The sequence below is a fragment of the Neovison vison genome, chromosome 7 (genome assembly GCF_020171115.1).
Source record: "Neovison vison isolate M4711 chromosome 7, ASM_NN_V1, whole genome shotgun sequence".
NCBI lineage: Eukaryota > Metazoa > Chordata > Mammalia > Carnivora > Mustelidae > Neogale > Neogale vison.
This window is the reverse complement of record NC_058097.1, coordinates 166998834-167010700: the sequence shown is the minus strand read 5'-3', so window position 1 is coordinate 167010700 and position 11867 is coordinate 166998834. Positions and strand designations below refer to the sequence as shown.

Here is an 11867-nt window from a genome sequence, read left to right as displayed (position 1 = left end):
GGAAGCGCTATTCCGACCCTCCAGAAGACTGGGCAAGCCCTTCATTGATGGGTAATCCAACACCTGTAGTCATCCCTTTCTTCTCCTTCAGGAGGGGAGGAAAGGAAAGAGGGAGGGAGGGAGGGAGGGAGGGAGGAAGGAAGGTGAGAGGCGGAGGAGAATTGGGTCTGAGAAGAGTTGGAGGGAGAGAATGCAAAACCAGAGCCGGTCTCCCAGCTTCCAGAAAGCAGCTGGGGACAAGGGTAGTGGGGAATTGATAGCGTCGGAAAACTTTGTCTTGTGGCAAACTTAAAGTGCAGGTGCTCAAGCAGTTTAGACTTTCCACCCCTATTTATTGTAAAACTTCAAAAACAAACTTCCAAGATTTGTCACAGATGTCCCCCCACCTTTCTCGGGAACTCCAATTAACTGGAACAATACATTTCGCATATTTAAAAAGCCACTTATTTAAAAGTTGTTCTTTCCTTAGAGGTTTTCAGCCGCCTGCCGCCCAGTACGCCTCCATAAGCGTCATAGGCTCAGAAACTCCATACTTGCATCATCTTCGAGCATTATAATTCGGCTCCAGAGCCTGGCCCTAAATAACTTTTTAATTTGAATCAAGGGAGAGCTTTAGCAGGCTCTGTTTCTGGTTTAATGTGATATAAATCACAGATGCACTTTTATTGAATGGTTAAAGCAGCGACATGGAGATCATCAACACAAAACGCCCTGAACAAAACCATCGAGAGAAATAAAGCTGGTTAATAAGATTTTTGAGAAAGCTTTGTGTTAAAAAGCAAAAAGGAAAACCAGCTGAAGGTGACAGTTAGTTCATGGTTAATAGGATCAGGGCAGCCTGGCGGGGCTGCACACTTCTCTTTGGGGAGGTTCAGCCACACCAAAGAAATGAATGGGACATTTAACACATCTGTTATCTCGCCGAACAGAGAAACTGGGGAATCGAGGTTCAGCGCCACCCTAGACCCAACCCGGAGTAAAGGGAAGGACTGTCTCCGAGAAGATTCTCGTTTGGGGCCCCAGATTAAGTATAGACTCTCCTGACTGTGGGCCAGCATTCTTGGGAATGGCATTCTTCGCACTGTTTTCACATGCTTGTGCACTGCAGTTAATTAGGAGGCTGCAAAACTTTGGCCAAGTTAAGCAATAGGTAGAACCCTCAACTTTCACTGCTATGGTTTTAAAAGTCCAGGCTGTAAGTTACAGATGAAACTGCAGAATGCTCTTTGAGGTTGGAAAGGAGCCAGGGTAGCGTTTCAGCGTTCTAGTCACCTGGCTTGAGGCTGCTTCCGGAAGGAGTAAGTCCTATGTGCAAGTGGAATACTGCCGCCTAGCCTTGGTCGTCTGCTGCTTTCTGATCCTTTACGAGGCCAGCAAGCTGTGAAGTGCTCCTCGGTGACACTTATAGAGAAATGTCGCTGAAAATCGTTTTAAGTTGCTGGGAGTTTGCAGAAGGAGACACGTTTTATCATTCAGGTATCTCCCAGCTCTCTCAAACTCCATTAGTTTCCCGACACAAAGGAAGCAAAGACCTCCCCTTCCATCCTTATGGACTCACATCCAATAACCCCAAAGCATTCATTCCAATCTCCCTGTGTTGTTAGAATGGCACCCCACAAACACTGATTTTACCCGCCCCTCACATCTGCTTTATGCCTCAGCTGGAGTAGCGTGTAGGGTTAGAGACTGAAGAAGCGAGTATATTTTCATGTTCACTGACTTGAAATTTTCCATTGCCCACCCCACAAGGGGAAGGGTTATTTTACTGATTGCCTGGAGATGAATTTCTATGAATATTTATTGATTTATTTTCCAGGCTCAGCAGGGGAGCTGCAAATAAATTTAGTGCGTTCTTTAAATAATTCCTTTTCTATGAGGCAAGATGTCATCTGAAACTTCTAAATAGGCATTTAATTAGCCCGGGTGTTGCTTCGGAACAAAAACTCCCGGCGAGAGCTTTGGGGGCGCACTGTATTGCAAAGAGGCGGTCGATATGCAGAATTGATGCGCGCCAGCCTTTGTTGCCGGCCCATTGTGCGGGCCATGCTTATGAAGACTAATCCAATCATAAATTGCACCCCTGCGCCAATCAGAGCGCCCAGAGCCTCAGGCGAATGAAGCTCGAGTGGAGAACTTTGTTGAACTTCATTGTCAGAGCTGTCACTTTTCAAAGCGCTTTAACGGGCGGGCCACTATAAAACCATCACCTCGACGGGAGGACCACGGAGGACTCGCAGACGCCCAAGTGGGATCGTTACTTGGAGACGTTTGCCCAAGAGAGAGGGCACTGCGGGGGCGGGAGGGGCGGGAAGAGAGGCTTTTACCCTCCGGCCACTGGAAGAAGGCTTATTCCGCCCGCCCCGCGCCTAACATGATGTTCCCAGGCCTCCTCGCACCCCCCGCGGGGTACCCCAGCCTCCTGCGCCCCACGCCCACCTTAACGCTGCCCCAGTCCCTGCAGTCCGCATTTTCTGGCCACTCCAGCTTCCTGGTGGAGGATCTGATTCGCATCAGCCGGCCTCCCGCTTACCTGCCCCGCAGCTTACCCACCGCCAGCATGTCGCCCCCTAGGCAGGGGGTGCCCACGACTCTCACAGACACCGGGACCTCAGACCTGGGCTCCCCGAGTCCGGGCAGTCGACCAGACGGTTCACCTCAGACGGCCGCCTCACCTGCCAGCGAGCCCACGTTTCTGAAGTTTGGGGTGAACGCCATCCTCTCCTCAGCGCCCAGAACAGGTAAGTGAGCGCAAAACGCACTGGTCAAGGTGTGAGTACTTCTGGCCTCGGTTTCCTGTATGCAGCAATTACCCACTCACACATCAACGCACATACTTACGCAAGATCCCCGAAGCCTCACGTCGCGCACTGTGAGACTTAAGTCCAGCCAATTCCTGGGAAGAAAAGCTCCAGGTTCTCCCCACCCTCCTAATGAACTTGAGCACCTGCAGTTGGAGAGAGCGTGCGCCCCTAGGCGTCTGTGTTTCTGCCCTCGAACTTCTGGAAGCCAGTTTTTTAAATCCCAGACAATATATTTACTAGTTTAGCTAGTATTCTGGACCTGCAATTCTTTTCTTCCTCTCCCCAATACTACATATCTCTCTAGTGCCCAGGATGAGACTGGGGACGGGCCGGTTCTGAGGTGGCGGATCGCGTGGGGGCGGGGGAGGGGGAGGAAGAGGGCGGAAGGATACTCACAGATGGCACAATGTTAGGGGAAGATTTCTTTTATTCTGTCAAAACACCGAGGAAAATGCCTTTGAAGCCAGCCGAAGGATTAATGATATCATGTATTCAATGTTCTGTACAATAATCAAGTACTTAATCAAATTCCCTGTCTCCCTCCTTTTCATTCTTCCTTTATTCTCTGCCAGAAACATCCCCCGCCTTGCTCCAGAGCGTTCCTCCCAAGACTTTCGCCTTTCCCTACTTCGAAGGCTCCTTCCAGCCTTTCATCAGATCTTCTTATTTCCCAGGTAGGTCTCATCCCCCTTCCCTGCCGTCCCCCATCGCTCCCTGCTCCGAAGCCATATTTCTCCGTCCACCCCTCGGGGTTATGCTCTGGTTCAGAGGTTGCGAGGCGTACAACATTCACGAATCCGTCGCGCCAATTTGATGCCCTATTTAGCACAAGCAGTGACTGCTTGACACTTTGCACCAATTCCCTGCTCTACAAATTAGCAGGAATTGTCATGGTCCCAATTTGAGGCGGTTCCCTTCCCGGCGAGGAGCTGTTGGCATCCCTTCACGCCGCCGTTTTCCCACAGAGTCAGTGCACTTGGCCACGATTCCCCACAAAGGTTTCAGCACCATGACCAATTGGTCAGCTCCTCGGGCAACCACACACAGATCGGCCCTCGCCCCTCCACGCCGCCGAGAGACACCTACCAGCCGGGGCTAATTTCTCTTTAAGACTCATTCAGGGCTTGGGGCTTTTCACAAGACCACATGGGGTGCCCTCTTGTGTGGGATGCCTGGGGTCGCCCTGGGGGAGGGGGACTAGATCCTCCCACAACCCCAACCTTCTATTTCCAAACTGATTTCCCAACCTCTTCTCAGACCCTTCCCCCACCGCCTTATCTTTCTAAAGACTTTGAGCTTGTAACATAAGAAGTCTGAGGGAAGCCTGCAGTTGGGTCCCAGTCTAAAGGAGAAACACCTTAACACAGTTTATGGGAGGTTTTCATCCTGCAAACCTAGTAGTGACTCAAACTATAGCTCAAAACTCTGAAACCAGTGGAGACTCAGAAGACAGAGGAGAGCCTATAAAGAGAAGAGAGACTGGGCATGGACGGTGGGGGATGGGTAGAACCAGGACAACACTCCCAAATATCAGTGAAAGAAACATGCAATTGATTTTTAAAAGGGGGAGAGAGAATTCACCAACAGCCCCCCACCACTATTCACGCTGCTGCTGATAATGGAATTTGCTCCCTTTCTCCCTCATCTCAATGCTCTAACAAAAACAACCCGGGCTTTATAAATAGCTTTTCATGTCCATTTAATGAAAATGATTCCGGGAAGAGAAGCCTCTGCCATCAGTATTCTCCCAATGGTCTTGGCCTGCAGTTGTGTTTAGTTTGAAAGTGTAAATCTCTTTTGTCCCAGTAATATATGGCTTTCGCTGCTTGTCCTCAGTCTTTTTCTGTTAGTTCATTACTACACAATTACCATTCACGCTTCATTAGAGTCTCTGTTTCTTTTTGTTTTTTTTTCCCTCCCTTAAAGCAAAACTCTCCCCCTTTTTATCATGCCAATACCCATTGGGGAGCGGTCAATGTGCTAATTAGCTGCCACTTTTCATGTATTCGGGCCGAATTCTTTACGTTTGTGGGGGAGGGGAGGAAAGATTAATATGAAAAAGATGAATGCTGATTGGATTTTTCAAAAAAAAAAAATCCAAAGCGGATTTTCTTCTGTCAAATCGGTGAAGTACCTCCTTTTCATCTAAAGAATACAAAAGCCACCAAGGTGATAAAAAGCTTAAGGGGGAAACCCAGTGGCATCCTCTGTATATTTTATCTTTATTTTTGTAATTTATGCTTTTCTGTTGTTAGTTTAGCTGATACACGTAGGTTTGCCCCCTTGAGACTGTTCCCCTGAGACCGTTGAATGTAAAAATGAAACAGGCTATTGTAGGGGCTGTTTTCTGTGTTTCCGTGGTTTTACCTAATCCGGGTTTGCTTGGTTGAAAGGGAAAGTTATTTGGGCGGAAAGCGCCTTTCACTCTCGCAGGTTTGTAGGTTCCTGCCCTATTCTCCAAGAGGAGAAAAAGGGGAGCTTTAAAGAGATGAAGGGATCAGAGAGAAAAACCGAGGGAGGCCCCTAGAGAGGGGCAGACGCTACTGCCCCGGCGGGACGCCGCCCACTCACTCGCAAACCCTCACTCCCACCCCTCCGCAGCGTCCTCAAGCGTCGTGCCCATCCCGGGGACCTTCTCCTGGCCGCTTGCGGCCCGCGGCAAGCCTCGCCGGGGCATGCTGCGCCGAGCCGTGTTCTCCGACGTGCAGCGCAAGGCGCTGGAGAAGATGTTCCAGAAGCAGAAGTACATCAGCAAGCCCGACCGCAAGAAGCTGGCGGCCAAGTTGGGCTTGAAAGACTCACAAGTGAGAGCGGTCTCCTCCCAGCCCCCAGCCCCCACGCTTCACCCCTCCCCCAGGCATGGTATAACTGGGAGGGTTCTCTGAGACCAGGTCGGTCCCATTGTTCGGGTGGGGAAAGTAAGGTGCACCCGCCAGCTTCCTTGAGGCTCGTCTGGACAGCCCGGACAGCCCGCTTCTCTCCCGGTCTCTTGGCTCCACGCCCGGCTCAGCGCCCCCCACCCCTGTGGACATCAGGGTCAGAGGTCAGAGGATGGGGTTAGAGCAGCGAGGAGCTGAAGAGGGAGTGAGGGTAGGGTGAGTGCCTTGAGCCATCTGAACCCACGTCAGGGCGTGGGCAGCGGGCAAGGAGAGGAAGGACAGAGCCTCCTACCCTCCCAGGCCGTCCCGCCGGCGCGCCCCCCCACCCCGGCCTTGGTGTGAAGGGCCTTCGCTAACCTCTGTTTGTCCCCACTCCCTCTCCTCGACCCCCCCCCCCCGCGCCCCAGGTGAAAATCTGGTTCCAGAATCGACGCATGAAGTGGCGGAACTCCAAGGAGCGTGAGCTCCTGTCTAGCGGGGGCTGCCGAGAGCAGACCCTTCCCACCAAACTCAATCCGCACCCAGACCTCAGTGACGTTGGCCAGAAGGGCCCGGGGGACGACGAAGAGGAAGACGAGGGCCAGGGCAGCCCCCGCCACCGCCTAGTCTATCACGCATCCCCCGACCCTCGGCACCTGAGGGACCCGCGGCTGGAAGGGCCTCTGCCCGCCTCGCCCGCGCACTCGAGCAAGCCTTCGGACTTCTCCGATTCCGAGGAGGATGAGGAGGGCGAAGAGGAAGAGATCACCGTGTCTTAGAAGCCCTCCCTGAGGCCTGGGTACTGTTTAGAAGTGCTTTGAAATTGAAGAGGCGGGATTCTGTCTGCGTGTCCGCTTAGTTCCCGTTGCCCAGACGCTGTGGCTCCCCTTTGCAGAACCATCACCTCGTCAGAGGCGCCCCAGCCCCTTCCATTGCCCAAAATGGCGCCCCCCCCACTACCTCCCAACAGCTCTTTCCACATAAGTGAAACTTGGGTCTTGGTCCCAGCCTTAACTTTTCCACCAGAGCTCCTAACTTGCTTATTGCAAGCTATTTTAAACACAGTGGGGGTGTTCACACCAATAGCCTGGTTTAGCAGTGAGCCAGGCTCTGCAGGTCTTTAGCAAAACTCTTAATGGCAAAGGAAAAGAAGTTAGGAGTCACAACATGGCCGGCATATGACTCCAAGACCTCTGACTTCCTAGATGCCTCCACCTCCCTATCTTAGGTTGGAGGGTCACCTACCCAGCCAAATCTGTACACACACGCTCACAGACTCCTTCCGGTCTAAGGCACAGCATAAATAACAAGACTTTCCTGTCATATCCCCAATGCTGTCTGGGCAAAGAAGTGAGTTGTTGAGGGAAAAGTCCATCTCTATTTCTGTATGCATGTTTTAAAGCTTTTTCTTTAAAATTTCTGTATCCACAGTATATGCACCAAGCACTCTACCTTGTGCCCTTTTATTATTTCTGGGGAGATTTCACTGACCTGAAAGGCTCTTGAGCACTGGGCATGATGTGAGCAGAGAGAGAACCCTCAAGCCTCTTTGATTTTGATTTTTTTTTTTTACTGAACTTTGCTGTCTTTGCACAGCTTTTATGAACTGTACACTATTTTGTACACATGTGCTGTATGGATATTTTATACCAATGTTATTGTGAATGACTATAAAGGACTGATTAGACTTTCTTTTTCTTGCAATGGCCTTTAAACTTTAAAAATGTAGCTGTTTAATTGCATAACTTATGAAGAAATACTTATTTTGTATTTTTACCTTGTACAGATTTTTATATATGTATATATGTACCAAATGAACAAATGCCAAATAAAAGTAGAATGGACACAGTGGTCAAGTGATCTCATTAATTTATAGAGTGTCTTAGCTGAAAGGGTTGGAGCTTCTAGTCCCCATGCTACTGGAATTTATAGAAGGTAAGCTGATATCCAAGAGGGGATGGCACATATCTAAGGCACCCCCCAGCTGCTTAGTGGCCAAGCTAGAACTAGAATCCATCTCTAACTCTCGGGCCAGTGCCTTTTCTCCTTGCCTGTACCATAAATAACCATAATTGCTATGGTGACAAGTAAAGTAGTTCCAAGTAACATGGTACCAACAACTTGAGTCTGCGGTAATCCTTCTCCTCTTTTCTAAGGACTGAAATGATGCACTAAAAGAACTCAGTGAAAGGCAGTTCAATCTTATAATTCTTTCCCTTTCCCTCCTTGAAGGTTTTATAATTCCTGGTCCCCAGGGAAGCTCAAAGTTGCTCCTGACTTTTGAGTATGAACTGATTTTTTTAGGAATGTCATCTATAGCCATGACTTGGGAGCCCACACACAGACTCTGGATTGCCTAAGTGAAACTAAATTTCTTTAAAGACAAGCTTTCAACAGAAACAATTAATTTAACCAGCAACTTAGGGATAAAGAACATCAGGTAGAATGCTGGTAAGGGTTTCTGTATGCTTTTTTAAGAGTTTGGTCTCTTAGCCACAGAGACCTGCATTTCTTTATTATCCGAACCCATGCCCCGACAGTGAGGGTGGGAAGAAGTTGCTCAGCTTAAATTTCAGTAGTTTGTATCATATTTAAAGTTTGAATTTTGCTATTCTCAGTGTAATTCTCTTTCTAAAAAACGAAAGGCCTCTCTCCAGATAAGATTCTGATATCCTCCCCGTTGGGCCTGTCTCTGACACGGGTAATCACTATTTTCGTTATTGTTTAGACATGATCCTGGGAACTCATAAAAAAAAAAATCTTCATTGTCATAATTGTCTTCATCTGGGAAACCCTCCACATTTCCTCCTCAACACATATGAAAATAGCTAGCACAACATTCTGTACATGGTAGGCGTACAAAATTTAGACAAGAAACTCTTTGCTCTGAGTGATTCAGGCGGTTTTTTCCTTCCCCCACTGCTGCTGCCTGGACATCCAGAGATGAGATCCTGAGCAGAAGCAGCTCGCTTTTCCCTCCCTGCTGGCCCAAGCCCACATTTCTTACTTACAGTCAAGAACTATTTTCAGGCATGGGAATGGATTAGTGTCTACACTTGGAGTCAAAGTCCTTCCGAGGCATGTTCATGTTCATTGCAGCATTGTTCACAATAGCCGAGAGGTAGTCCCATTCACATCATTCACGTTCTTCACAATAGCTTCTGCAATCCAAATGTCCATCGATGGATGAATGAATACAGAAAATGTGGCATATACACACAATGGATTATTATTCAGCTTTACGGAAAGAAATCTTGTCACATGCTCAACATGAATGAGCCTTGAGGACATTATGCTACATGAAATAAGCTAACAAGAAAAAGACAAGTACTATATGATTCCACTTATATTAGGTATCTAACACAAGCAAATTAATAGAAACAGAAAGTAGAATTGTGGTTGCCAAGGCCTGTGATAAGGGGGAATAGAGTTGTGCCATGCGCACAGTTTCAGTCTCACAACATGAAAAAGTCCTAGAGAATATGGCTAACATTGCTGAATGGCAAATGACTAAGATATAAGATTTTATGTGTGTTTTTAAAATCTCAATTAAAATTATTTTTAATGTAAATAAATTGGAAAAATAACCTAGAACAGTTAAAATCCAGCAATGGTCAAAATTACAGCCAAATGAAAAAAAATTGTGGTAAGCAATATTATAATACAATGTAAACTTCAAAGCAGGAGGCATTCTATGACAAAGTTTTTCTAAATTAAGAAAAGTTAATGGGACACTTGGCTGCTGCAGTCAGTACAGCATGCAACTCTTGATCTCTGGGTTGTGAGTTCGAGCCCCACATTGGGGGTCGAGTTTGTGTGAGTGAAAAAGAGAGAGACACCTTTTTCTTTTCCAGGTGGCATCAGGGAGAGTGCGGGAGAGAAGAAAAAGAAGGTTCCTACTGTGCCAGAAACCCTTTAAAAATGGCAAAAGAATTTCATGGAGTTGAAGATCAAGCATTTGAAAAGGAAGTTGGCCCTAAAGATGTTTTGAAAGGCAAGGAGGGAGATTATTTATGAAAAAGCTAAGCACTGGGGCACCTGGGTGGCTCATTCGGGTTAGCATCTGCCTTCTGCTGGGGTCGTGGTCCCCAGGTCCTTGGGATCAACCCCACCTCAGACTCCCTGCTCAGTGGGGAGTCTCCCTCTCCCTCTCCCTCTGCTCTTCCCCCTGCTCATGCTCTCTCAGGCTCTCTCTCTGTCAAAAAACGAATAAAATCTTAAAAAAAGAAAATTAAAGAAAAAGCTAAGCATTACCACAAGGAATCTAGGCAAACACTCAGAACTGAGATTTGAGTGGGTCGGATGGCACAAAAAGGTGGCGACTGCCGCGTACCTGCGGAACCCAAACTGGCATTTATCATCGGGTCCAAGCCAAGAGGTTTAAAAGGTGTTGAAGCTTCTTCCCCTTTGCCAGATCATCAATGGCCCTTTGTTAGGCTCACCAAGGCTTCAGTTAACATGCTAAGGATTGTGAGCCATATAGAGCAGGAGGGGATGCAGCCCTGAAGTCAGTGCATGAATTGATCCCCATGCATGGTTACAGCAAAATCAACAAGAAGAGAATGGTCCTGACAGAGAACACATTGATTTCTCCATCTCTTGGTAAACACGGCATCATCTGCACAGAGGATGGGATTCATGAGATCTATACTGTTGGGAAAAGTGTCAAAGAGGCAAACAGCCTCTTATGGCCCTTCAGGTACTCTTCTCCACAAGGGGGAAATGAAGAAAAGCATCACCCATCTTGTAGAAGGAGGAGATGCTGGCAACGGGGAAGACCAGATGAATAGACTTATTAGAAGGGTGAGCTAAGGTACCCACCATGATTATTTTTGTAGTTGGGTCAGTTAGTAAACAAATATTTTCAAATTGGGGCAAAAAAGAAAAGAAAAAAGATAGAGGGAAAAAAAGAGAAAGAGGGAGATAGAAAAAAAAGAAAAAGAGAGAGAAGTTAAGGAAACCCAGAAAAGAAAAAAACTACTCTGTAGATTTTTTTTTTTTTTTAAACCTGTACACTACTGCCTGGTTATCACAGAGCTTTATATCTTGAGAACAATGTGTGTCACATTTTGGCTCATTTTCATGTCTCTTTTAGCTAAGAGTGTCACAGATGTAATGACCATGTCCTTTTTGCCCAGTTTTCTTAGTGGTGTGCATAGTCACTAACGCATACTGGGTGTCTGATATGTGTTGAGTGAATAAATAAATTAAAAGGAGAGACAGAGACACTCCAGAGTCTAGACCATAAGCCTGGAAGTTAACGACCTTTCAAATGAGTTGAAGGATAACTTAGGTCAAAAATGAAGAAAAAGAGACTAAATAAACTGACCAAATATGTTTTTCCAAGTCATACCAATTACCTTAGCCCAAAAGACCAAAATAGTTGTTATCTATCAGCTGAAGAATAAGAAATGCTAAAATGTGTGGCAGGCAGGCATTCTGCTGGGTGCATTCTGCTAGGTGGGGATCTCATCAAAACGTAGATCGTAACCCAGGGCTCTGTGGTGTAGCGTTGCTAACCACCTGTTGGTTCATGGAACACACTTTAAGTAGCAAAGACTCCCGTGAGTTTTATCCTCACAGTAACCCAGCTAAGGTAGATACTATTATCTCCACATACAGATGCCGGCACTGAGGCTGGGAGTCTGGGTGATTTCCCATAGTTTCCTGAGCTGGAATTCAAATTCAGGTTCATCTTACTCTACTGCACCATCCTGCTCCCTTCACTAAACTGGTTAAAAACTCACTTAACCAAACCCCAATCAATAAGAACTCTCCAACAGAGCTTTATGCTTTTTAATCTTCTGGAGTTCTTTAAAACCATTATAATGCTTCTAAGTCTTCCACTCCACCACCAGCCCTCCTCTCTGTGGCCTAAACCAGTGATCCTCCAACTGGGTGTTAAAACCACTCTGCAAGCGCACCTGGGTGCCTCAGTCATTACGTGTCTGCCTTCGGCTCAGGTCATGATCCCAGGGTCCTGCACAAACCTCTTTACCTGGTCTTCCCCGTTGCCAGCCCCATATTGAGCTCCCTACTCCCCAGGAAGCCTACTTTTCCCTCACCCACTACCCCCGCTTATGTTGCTTCTTTCACTGTATCTCTCTCTGTCAAATAAATAAATAAAATCTTTTAAAATAAATAAAACCCTTTTACTCTCTGAAATATCTAAAACATTTTTAGTAACTATGGGTTTTATTTGCCAATA

General features: G+C 47.2%; 1 protein-coding gene and 1 pseudogene across 1 annotated transcript; both read left to right on the top strand.

The window, feature by feature from the left end:
• The first annotated feature begins 2371 nt into the window (after window positions 1-2371).
• DBX1 (developing brain homeobox 1) lies at window positions 2372-6438 on the top strand. Its single transcript, XM_044260925.1, has 4 exons — window positions 2372-2738; window positions 3374-3475; window positions 5403-5605; window positions 6088-6438. The coding sequence occupies exons 1-4, from the start codon at window positions 2372-2374 to the stop codon at window positions 6436-6438; spliced, it is 1023 nt and encodes a 340-aa protein (XP_044116860.1).
• A 3143-nt stretch (window positions 6439-9581) lies between these two features.
• LOC122914289 lies at window positions 9582-10533 on the top strand (annotated as a pseudogene).
• The last annotated feature ends 1334 nt before the right edge of the window (window positions 10534-11867 follow it).

Bases quoted from the DNA above. Each gene is read 5' to 3' on its own strand.
- DBX1 (XM_044260925.1), top strand. From the start codon at position 2,372: ATGATGTTCCCAGGCCTCCTCGCACCCCCCGCGGGGTACCCCAGCCTC. The intron at 2,739-3,373 runs GTAAGTGAGCGC...ATTCTCTGCCAG, and splicing joins CTCCTCAGCGCCCAGAACAG to AAACATCCCCCGCCTTGCTC. The intron at 5,606-6,087 runs GTGAGAGCGGTC...CCCGCGCCCCAG, and splicing joins TGGGCTTGAAAGACTCACAA to GTGAAAATCTGGTTCCAGAA.